The sequence below is a fragment of the Solanum pennellii genome, chromosome 4 (assembly GCF_001406875.1).
Source record: "Solanum pennellii chromosome 4, SPENNV200".
NCBI classification, from domain to species: Eukaryota; Viridiplantae; Streptophyta; class Magnoliopsida; order Solanales; family Solanaceae; genus Solanum; species Solanum pennellii.
In genome coordinates this window covers 68,375,687-68,387,264 of record NC_028640.1, presented here as the reverse complement: position 1 = coordinate 68,387,264, position 11,578 = coordinate 68,375,687, and the positions used below count along the sequence as shown (strand labels likewise).

Below are 11,578 nucleotides of genomic sequence, written 5' to 3'. Positions count from 1 at the left end.
TAAAAAGTACCACTTTATAAAGTGGAATAAAAAGCTCCACTTTATAAAATGGAATAAAAAGTTTCACCTTATAAAGTGAAAGAAAAAACTCCACTTTATAAAGTGTAAGAAAAAGTTCCGTTATATATTAAAAATAAACGTTATGAAACTAACGGAAAACGTTTAGATTATTGGATATAGTGGAACTTTTTCTTCCACTAAGCTTATTTTAGTTACTTACTAAAATAGTGGCTTATTTTGGTTACTTTTATATTTTTGTGGCTTATTTTGGTTCCCAACTCTCATACCTGATACAATGTGACAAAGCAGTCAATAAAACAAGAAAACCCCTTTCTTTCTTCTTTGGCATACATACAAAGCACAAACCTTTACAGCTGATTCGTCAATCAATCTCTCCGACCACCGCCGCTGCCGTCCTCCGCCGTACACCGGCGATGGAGTTTTCTCCTCTGAATCGTCTACCTCAAGATACCCTTCATCAGATCTTCTCCCATTTAACTCTCCGTGAAATCATCGTTTCCAAATGTGTCTGCAAATGTCTCAACGCTACTCTCTCTTCTCCGGCGTTCCTCCACCTTATCTCCACCCAACAACCACCTCTCTCCCTCCTTGCCCTCCGACCATCTCACCGTACCCACACTCATACACACAATAATTCATCTTCTCATTGTGCACTTCATGTGTTCGACACCATGCTTAACTACTGGTTCCGATTCCCTCTTTCTTTCCTTCCGTTTAGATCTCACTACCCCATCACTTCCTCTCATGGTCTTCTCTATCTCTGGGCTGAAGGACCCACTTCTGTTTCACCTCCTGGTAACAATAGCAAAACCCTAATCGTGTGTAACCCTTTAACTCGTCAATTTAAGCTGCTTCCTCAATTGGGTTCAGCTTGGTGCAAACATGGGTCGGTTCTTGTGGGTTCACCTAATCAAGTTCTAGTCTTGACTGAGCTAGCTGCTATTTACTTCTCTGGGTCGACAACTTCCAATAATTGGCTGAAATTCTCATCAAATTTACCATCAAAGCCTAGGAGTCCAATCTTGATTTCTGATACCATTTTAGCCCTTTGTGATGTTGGATCCCCGTGGAGGTCTCAATGGAAGCTGTTTAGGTCAACAGTTAAGGATTTGCAGTTTAGTCAACAATGGACTAGATTAGAAAAACATGAATGGGGTGATATTTTTGATATAATGAAACGCCCTAGATTGCTTGCTGGTAAAAATGATAAGGTGTTGATGATTGGTGGTTTGAAGTCGTCCTATTCGTTGCATAGCACGTGCTCGACAATTTTGATACTTAGATTGGATATGGAGTCTTTGGAATGGGAAGAAGCTGGGCGAATGCCGCCTGAGATGTTTAGGTATTTTCAAGATTCTAGTAAGTTTAAGGTGTTTGGTGGAGGGAGTAGAGTTTGTTTTTCGGGTAAGAGGGTGGGAAGATTGGCACTTTGGGAAGAAAATGAGCGTGGGAAAGGGGAATGGAGGTGGATCAGTGGCGTCCCAGGGAATAGTGATGGACTTTATCGTGGATTTGTGTTTGAGGCTCGGCTAAATGCGGTGCCTTAGAAGTGGAGTTGGAGGAAGACCATTTGCTTCAATGGTAACTTTTATGATTTGGGAATTCTAACTTCTCGTAATGTTGAAACTGAATGTTGGTTTTATATTGATTGCCGTGCTAAAACAGGATGGAGGCAGTGGTCTCCTAGAACCCTTGGTCCTATAGAAAGGATAATGTTTTTGTACTACTTGATGGTTATTTATTGAAGTACATCGGCAATTCAATTAAGTGGTTGGTTTGTTTGTTGTATGATGTCTGATTTTCGTGTATGCAAGGATTCCTATTTCATATATTTGAAATGTATTTGATTTATGAGTTTTGTGGTTCCATATGATGCATAACAAACTATTCTTTGCTTCATCAGTAATTTAGCTATATTCTTCATGAAATCAGATTGCTTGTTGCACAGCAGCGATTATGATTTTTCTATTGCTTCAATAACAACATACCCAATGTGATCTCACAAGTGGGGTCTGGAGAGGGTAGAGTGTACGGAGACCTCCCCTAACTTGTAAGGTAGAGAGGTGGTTTCGGATAGACCCTCACACCTAATTTGTACCATTTCCAAAGCTTATGAAGTTGAAACAATAGAGATCACTTATGTAATGATTTTAAGTTATACCATGTGGACTATGTGATGAGTGATGTCACCCATTGATGGATTTGCTCCTTTTCTAACTAATAGTGTTACGTTAGTTTTCGATTATTCCCCTTCTCGATCATGACACTTAACTCTTATCAGTGTTAGCAGGACACTAGGATCAGAGGTACTTCTTAAGCTACTTACTTGGCTGAGACCTTTTTTTATTCAATTGAATGCAAATATTGATGGTGGATTGACATGCTATTATTACAATCACAGAGTGTTATCAAAGGTGAGGAGTGAAAAAGGTGTTGGTTTGTTAAGTCTTTATATGCAAATATAGTGCGGTCTTGACGAAAACTCAAATGTTGATAAAAGTAAAACAGTATATATAACTCGAGTAATAACTAAACCAAACTAACAATTATAAATTACCATTAAAAAAAGACAGTTATATGAATAAAGGAGTTGAAAAAATTATAATCGAGTGGAATGGATATAGTAATGAAGGGTCCATGAATGATGAAACAAACACCTTACTGTCTGAACTGAAGTGTAGGCTAACAATTATAAATTACCATTAAAAAAAGACAGTTATATGAATAAAGGAGTTGAAAAAATTATAATCGAGTGGAATGGATATAGTAATGAAGGATCCATGAATGATGAAACAAACACCTTAGTGTCTGAACTGAATTGCTGCCTAAGTGGTCCAAAGCACTCAGCTTGTTTTGCACCTAACTTGAGAAATTAAGCGCACGTTAAGCAAGCCTTTGACAACACTACAGTTATGGGTGCTGCACATTCTCTGGGACAACCAACTATTGGAGGGGCAATTTACTTTTTGAAATTTGATTCATTCAATGGATTGCTTGATATCACAAGGATATAGACTACGGAAGCATAAAAGTAGATTTAGATTGTGCTAGCATAGTATTTTTAACTGAAGCATGAACTTTTTGAGGGAATGATTCTTGAGAGTACATTTTGTATCTTTTAGACAGGAACTGGTACTCTCTTTCTGTCTCTGTCTCTGTCTCTCTCTCTCTGTCTCTCACACATAGCACACATACACAAATATGAGTTGTGTAGATAAGGTGTGAGGTTGAGTTTGTATCATTCAGTGATGTAGAGGTAACAAGCAGGTTAGTCGTCATATTCATATCTGGAGTTTATTGATCTGTGAAATTGTTGAATCTAGAGTGAACATCACCAATTTGTAGATGAAAGTCAGTTTACATCTCGAGAACTGCATAGAGGAAGTAGAGAAGTTGGTTGATTTCCTAGATACTCTGTAAAGTTCAGATTTGATTCTCACTCCCCTGTAACATGTTTTTGGTGGTGGCCAGCAGTCCTTATGCTGAAGAATACAACAGTACTAATTCTTTAAAAAAAAAGCTTAGTGGTTCTCATTCAATCCCTTAAAGAGTTCATTAAAAAGGAATCTTTTAATGAACTGGTGTGTCTTTCTATTATGGTTTTGACTTTTTTCTCATGATTGATTTGATTCTCTTGAAAATCGAAGTGTTGCAGTGCCCTCCTTCTCCGCTAACCTCCACCTACCTTCCATTTTTTACTCATTAAGGGCTCTTTGCTCTTTGAAGAGGAATCAACTCTTATTTGTCTGGAAATGCAGGCGTGGTTTTAGGAGCTTGAATAAATTATAGTTGATCATCCTCTTATGAGCATAGAGGCTTATTCTTTTTATGAATGTTTATTTTAGGACAAGTTGAAGTAGCCGCTTGTTATGTTGCTGATACACTGTACATGTGGAAGCAGCTGTTTAGTGCTACTTGTAGAGTTTAACTGAGTTGATGGTTGGTAGGTCACTTCTACTTGTACCTGCATTGTCCTAGATAGTGCAACTACTTTATAATTTTATTGGGTTTGTACAATTCCTTTTGGTTAGCATGTGTAAATAATGGCGACTGGTCACCGCTCTCCGTGTTCAGTGGGAGAAGGTTAATCTTCGTCCTTTTGTCAGACATTTCCTAAGGTTTCATTTGATGATGCATCTCTGTCTTCAATGTTTTTTAAGTTTCATATTCTATATCTTGTATTTTTATTTCATGAACAAATATTTCTCGCATATCCCTCAACATGGAAAACTTATTTATTTATTTGTTAAAACTCACAAGTTCTTTTTACTAACTAAAACAGAGGATTGAAGAATCCCAGTATACTAGCTGTATACAAAGGAAATTTTTAGTCATCTATGCAAATGAGAAGTTGCTGTGTGCTTCAAAATAATCAGAAAAAGAAGAAGCAAGATGTTGTTGGTCTTCAACATCAACATTTCCAGTCTATCGATACTATTTCCTGTAACATCAACTTTTCTTGTGTCTCATGGCCTTCCTACTTCGTTCCCTCCAAATTATCTTAAACACGACTCCCATCCTTTCTCTGTTAGACCTGCTTGTTTGGAGCTTCCTGTTCCTTTAAAATTATGTGCAGTATTTGGGGAATGCCTGTTTTTGTGTGTGTGTGGGGGGGGGGGGGGTGTTCCAATTCCGTTCAGATTGTTCTGATCACACATACCATTGGTGTCATTATGGAACTCAGATAATATTTTATTGAAGAATCTCAGTATACTAGTTGTATACAAAGGAAACTGTTTGGCATCTATGCAAATGGGATGTTGCTGTGTGCTTCAAAATAAGCAGAAAAAAGAAGCAAAACGTTGTTGGTCTTCAACATCAGAGTTTCTAGTCTATCAATACTATTTCCTGAAACATTAAGTTTTTTTGTGCCTAAGTGGCCTTCCTACTTTGTTCCCTCCAAATTATCTTAAACATGAGGTACTGAATGATCTCTTCCATCGTTTCTCTGTTAGACCTGTTTGTTTGGAGTTTCCTATTCCTTAAAAGTTGTGTGGAGTGTTTGGGTGTAATGCCTGGGGGATTTAATAATAAGAAGCTTTATAGTTTTAAGAAAACGGCGATGTTGTAAGAGATGGGCTGTACTATTGGCTCATTGCTCAAGCAGATTCACCTCATCACCTGCTTGTGTTCCGATTCTGTTCAGATTGTTCTGATCACACATACCATTGGTGTCATTATGTAACTCAGATAATCTTTTATGCCCAAGGATTCCTGTTAAATCCTGTGATGGCTGCAATTTCCTTCCCTTGCCATCTAGATCGTGCTCATCAAAAACAACAATTTCTGTCAAATCCCGTGATGGCTTCCATCTCCTTCCCTTGCCATCTGGATCATGCTCATCCAAAATATTTTTTGGATAGGAGAAGTTAATAGTTAGAGTACGGAGATTAAGCAAAAACGGTCATATTGTTAGAGAACCAGGAACTCCACTACCAACTTTGTAGCATTAAACTACTCTTATTGGTGTTGCACTGATCTCCATGCCCTACTCCAGAAAAAAACAGACTTCCTTTCCTTTGTAGTCTGCTTTCTGGAATTGTACTGCTTCCAGTTGCTTGCTTTAGGAAATACATTTTTCATATCTAATGAAAGGGAGAGACTATGAGTGATACTTGCACACAATTGCTTCCATTCACAACTGTCATCTTTAAAATTATTCCAACTTAACATACTTTTTGTTGTGTCTTTCCTCCGTTTCTCTTGATGGAGGTTTTTGACGTCCCTGGATCTTATACTCCTGTGGCAAATTGACTGTGATTGCGTAGAGTATGATCTGTTCCTAGATCCTGCTGCACTCTATATTTTGATCTTCTGCTCTTTCCTCTATCCTCTGCTGCATATGCAGGTGTTTCACCAATGAATCACAATTCTAAGTTATAAAAGAATATGTTAAGCAACAACTCCGAGCCCCAAAAGATGCTATGCTTAAGAACTTCAAACACCCACCTTTTGGGGCTCAGGTTGTGACTGTCCATACATCTATTTTCAATGGATCGATTTCTGAATCTACAAAAATACTTACCAGTTACCATTTGATTTCCTACTGATTCGTACAGTTAACACTTGGACAGAGGAAGACTGTTATAAGAGTTCAGTATAGTAGGAAATTATATTGTTACTATTTCCTGTTTATTTTTTTTATGATATTGAGTCTGTACAAGATAGCAACAATCGGTGAAATTTGAGCGCAGATTGAACTATTCATTGTGAGGGTATAAGTGTGTTGATCTTTCATGACTAGATGGCTTCCATTGATGTGTTAAAGAGACATGGTTTGCTATCACTCTAAGCTAGATAGCTAGAGTTGAGCTACCTAAAGATCCTCTAAATAGAGTCCTCATTTTTTCTGTTCCAATTCTAAAGTTTGTCCCATGTCTTCTGTACTGTTTCCTATCTTTGCCCCTTGAGATGTTTGATTGCTGCATCATCTTTGGAAGATGTGAAGTGACATAAAACAAGAGCATATATTTTGCTGCTAAAAGAGAATAAGCTCATGTCCAGAACCTGATTATTGAGCATGCCACTGCGCTGGACTGTGCTGATGTGCCTCTCCAAGGGAAGTACTATCTTTCTTACAGAACACAAAATCAACTTCTAGTTACTGACAGTATGTGCGTCGTCTTTTCTTTTACTTGTTAAGATACTATTTGCATTTTGACTTGGTCCTACAACTGAAAAGGTTGCTGATTATTTCGTCTAAACATCAAGGGTTCCATCTTGATGTTAGTTTGCCCGAAATTAGTTATGCAACATTTTGTAATAGTAGTAAAAGTTCTATAGTACGATACACATAAGAGACATAAGTTAGGGTTGTAGATAGGTAAAGTTGAGGCATAGTGAGGTTGAGGTTTTTGTTGCTATCTGCATCTTGTTGTTACAACACACTATATGTATTTTGCCTGTTTGTTGCAGCCACTGATTTTGGTTTTGTTGGTATGTAGAAATCACAGGCCACTCTTGATAAGTAAATTATTTTAGTGGTACATGTGTGAATTTATGGTGAAATTAATGTTTAAAACTTGAGGGAGAAATTAAGGAAAAGAAGCAAAAAGTGGTATGGTGGTCGGTGGTAGGTATGCTGCGTAATTAGTCGATGTGTGTGATAGCTGGTCCGGAGTGTAGCTGGTCCGGACACTCCTGTCATTTTAAAAAAAGAAAAAGGTAGTAACAAGAACTAATGTTTAAAAATAGGATTTCTTGCTTATGCTGGCTCCACCAGCCAAATTCAATAACTTCTTTAGCACCCGAGGGTGTGTTAATAAAGTGTGTTGAGAATCATGAGATTTGAGGTTTAATTATTTAAATTTATGGACATAACGCGAGCGTTCCTCTTCTCTTTTGTTGTATACTCTTAGAACAAGTTAGTGAATAATTTGTTCACTTGAAGCAAAACTGCCCCTAATCATATTATATTATAAGTGGGAAGCTTCAAGATGTAAAGTTAAATTATCATTTTATTTCTATACTAAATAAAAATGTTATATTCATATTTGATTATTTATTTTTGAAAAATATTGAGCAGTAAACTTTTTTTTCTATTAATGAATTGAGAATATTTGAAGAGTTATGAAAATTAAATAATTTAAATGTTAAAGAAAATGAAGAGACAAATGTTAGTTAATGAGAGCAAATAGGTAGAGATTTAAGTTGCACATTAACTAAAATATAGAAGCAGTTACCTTTACATTGCTAGAATCTTAAAAGTTGTAGATTTCAATACAATGAATCTCATAGTTAATATATTAATATATGTTATTTTCACTGATAAATACATGAAAAGAAGCTAAAGGGACTAATTAATCATTTAAAGTGAGTGTATTATATAAAGCCAATAATAATTTTTATTTTCCTCAAGTCCCCTTTCCATTTTTATGGGCTCTAAAGAAGAGTATATTATTTTTCTGAGCAGTTTTTTCTCAATCAATGTCAAAGTTAAAGGCTATTAAAATACGCTATGAGTGTTGTTGGATTTGTGCAAGAATTTCAGCTATGGATATTGTTGGATTCGTCAAAGAAATTTCTTAGTGAATAATACACTCATGACACTTATTATTTGATTTCCTTGCTAGGGCTTAATATTTGCAACACATAACATTAATTTTACGGTAAAAGATTTCTATATGTTACTGATTTTACACATATTTCATTAACGTAGCACATAACATTTCATTTATTCATTTAAATATTGTAGTTGTATAGTTTTTTGGATTTTGGATCTTAGAAACAAAAACACCATAATGCTTATCAATTTTAAGAACATGTAATTTGTATTTTCTATTTTATAACATATAAAATAACTTAAAAATATTGCTAATATACAATCTTCGCAAAAATATTTTTATTTATATGGTCACACGCACGTGACGCGTAACCAGAAACTAGTTTGCAAAAAAGCACCAAAAAAGGAATACAAATTAGAAAGAGAGAAAAAAAAAAACAATCAATAAGAACTCACACATCATGTTGCAAGGGTAAAAGTTACAAGTCATTTTTCAGTTTCTGTATTTGAAATGAGTGATGTGCCATAAAGTTCTGGAGTTTCACTTGTAAATTTGAAGATCCATAATAGCTACTTTTCAAAGATGGGGTCGACAAGTGGCTAGTGAACGCTATTTCTGTTGCAAATATGTACCGGTATCAGTACTATATGTGTTTGTTGTGATGCTTTTCTAAACTCAAACCATATTTCAGTTAACAATAATAATATAAGAAATGCTTTTTCCATTTTGCAATATGAGAATTATCATGAATCTTGCGTATAAATAGGAAAATTATAGCTCGATACCTTTGGTCAATCTAATTTATAAAATATGTATAATATAGACTCGATACACAATATATTCAGTCGAAGTGTAAGGAGAGTACTTACTTCGCTCATATTGATAAATTAGATGAGTGAAGTGTACATTTACATAAGTTTCCTTTGGGAAATATCATCGTGACTTTGTATAATAGTTCTTTGTCATGAGTTGAGATTGATCTTTTAAATTGATGAGGGTAAACTAATGAGCTCGAATATAAATAAACTCGATAAAAAGTTGTCTATCCAACTCTTAATCATGTAGTATTTTATATTACAATAATCTTTTTTGGTACTAAGAGGATGGTCTTGGACAATATCATTTTCATCTACCAAAATAGCAAAAGAAAAAAACATTGTCAGGAATAAATTTTGATTAGATAGTACTAAAGGACCATTCTCCAGTCCACAATCCAATCCAAAAGGTTGAAAGCTTTACAAAATATTCAAATGAATCTCTTGATTCATCAATTGACCAGAATTTTTGTTACATGAGCAAAACATTATGTTTAGGGGTCTATTTAATTGAAAGTTTAGTGCTTGATATTTAGTAAATTGTACTCTTGAGTGTCATGTTCATTTTTTTTGTTGACATCTACAAAAAGAAAGGTTGAACTAGTAGCTAACCATTATTTAATGGTTCATGATACTTATTGAATTATATTGTTTAGTTTATAAGTTTGCTTGTATCTTATTGTTAATTATATTTTATTGTATTGTATCATTAAATTCATTATATAATAAATAGTTTTATTTTGTGTAACGATCGATTTAGGACCTGTTTGGATGGATTTATAAAAAGTAACTTATAAGTCAAAAGTTAAAAGTCATAAGTATGTGGTACCCTACTTTTGATTTTTAAGTTATTTTAGAACTTTTTTTTGCCTAAAATTGGGAGCTTAAAAATACTTTATAACTTTTTCAAACACCTTCGAAACAAAAAAAAACTACTTAAAAAGTCAAAATCACTTAAAACTAAGTTTATCCAAATGGACACTTCATGTATTGATCATGTTGTAGCCTCATATCTATTTCTTTTTTTAAAAAAAAATCCTTACCTTGCCCCGTATCGTATTTTTCTTGTAGATTAATTCTTTAAATTCCTAATGTGTAATATTATATAATGATGAAAAATGATATAATTTAATCAAATATTATGTTCATCAAAATAATACAATACTTTATGAAATAATATATAATAATTCAGGCTCACTAGCTAATTAACTATAAAAACTCACTAATTATTATGTCATACATTATATTATATAGTGTCAAACAAATATCACTTATAATAATTTGTCGTTTGGAAACGAAAGTATTTTTTGCTTAGAAAGATAGATACATGCCAATAGTGTTTTATAGTCAATGTCACAAAAGATCTCCATATCTATACAAATGATTAATTAAGAAAAAGAAAATCTATTTTTTCTTAATTTTATTTATAGCTCTAATTAGTTCTGTTAAAATTAAACTCCTTTTATTTTTTAATCAAATAAGGCAAATAATCAATTAGGTCTAATCTTGCCTCAAAATATAGTACTATAGTCTTGGATGGCCATTGATAATGTACATTCAATTAAGTTGAAAATATTAAAAAGGAAATAGTATAGAAGAGGTTGATAAATCAAATCAATAAGGCAATTGAATCAGCGAACTTTCCTACTCCAGTTTATGACTTTGTTTTTACTTGAAAGACAACTTCATTTTAGACTTCTATTTTATTTCAATTCTAATATTTACATTAGAGGCTTGTGCACGTGACAACCTGATTTTGGGGATTGGATTAATATAACTTGGTTTCATAATAGGAATTGTTGTTGGATTGTCATTTACTTCCGCACTTTGTTAGATATTGGGTTTTAGGCTGACTTGTCTTGGTGGGATAAGACGAGTGCCATCACACCCATTTTTGGGTCGTGACAAAATGGTATCAGAGTTATCGTGAATTTTGAGGAGATTGAAACTACTATTTTTTTTATAACATAACTTGTTATGATGTTTCACATAGGCATTTGATGGTGAGTAAGGATTTTGTGCTGATACTATATAGAATTATTGGGATGACCAAGAATTTCTTTGAGTTTTGGCATGAGAGAGGTACATGATGGTATGAATGGTAGTTGCGAAATAGTATTTGAAAGTTTGCGTGAAGTTGACATTTAGTGTGATTCGATTATCGTACCTCGATGGAAAAGTACTTTAGATTTGAAACTAGTGCTATCAGTCTTGGGTGTGACTTAGAGTCATATTTTAAATTTTTTAGAGGTGACAATGGATTTACAAGAAAGACTTTGATAGTGTAGTTATGATGTTGTTGGCATTTAGAGTGTTAGCTTCAGTGAGATACTGTGAGAAATATGTGGAAGTTGATGAATTAAGTATTTGTAATTTGTGATGGAGATCAAATTGATTGGTTGTGGGTGGCAAAAAATAGAGAGATTGAGTTAGATGAAGGAAATTTTATTCATATGGACACTGTGAAAAGAGTATCTTGTGTTATTTGAGCTTTCTTCTGTATATTCTTATGTGACAACCTTCTTCGTTCTGGACATGGTTTTAGTATGATTCACGTATGTATTTCATATCAATGAGTGAATTCCTAGTGGTGGATCGGGTGTACCGATCCTGTGAGTGCCTCATTGTAAGATGACATACTTGGTTAGACTTGTTCATTCTGAAAGATCTGGTGTTGTTTGGGATAGCTGAAGTATAGTAGTGATTCTACACACACAATCTTGCTTATGAGAACTTATA

At 34.3% G+C, this 11,578-nt stretch overlaps 1 protein-coding gene across 1 annotated transcript; it reads left to right on the top strand.

Annotated features, from left to right (window-relative positions):
* Nucleotides 1–285: 285 nt before the first annotated feature.
* LOC107015727 (SKP1-interacting partner 15) lies at nucleotides 286–1,886 on the top strand. Its single transcript, XM_015216104.2, has one exon. The coding sequence runs from the start codon at nucleotides 435–437 to the stop codon at nucleotides 1,566–1,568; it is 1,134 nt and encodes a 377-aa protein (XP_015071590.1). The 5' UTR covers nucleotides 286–434; the 3' UTR covers nucleotides 1,569–1,886.
* Nucleotides 1,887–11,578: the final 9,692 nt, after the last annotated feature.

What these genes read in the sequence shown, in the direction of transcription:
- LOC107015727 (XM_015216104.2), top strand. Translation starts at nt 435, where the DNA reads ATGGAGTTTTCTCCTCTGAATCGTCTACCTCAAGATACCCTTCATCAG.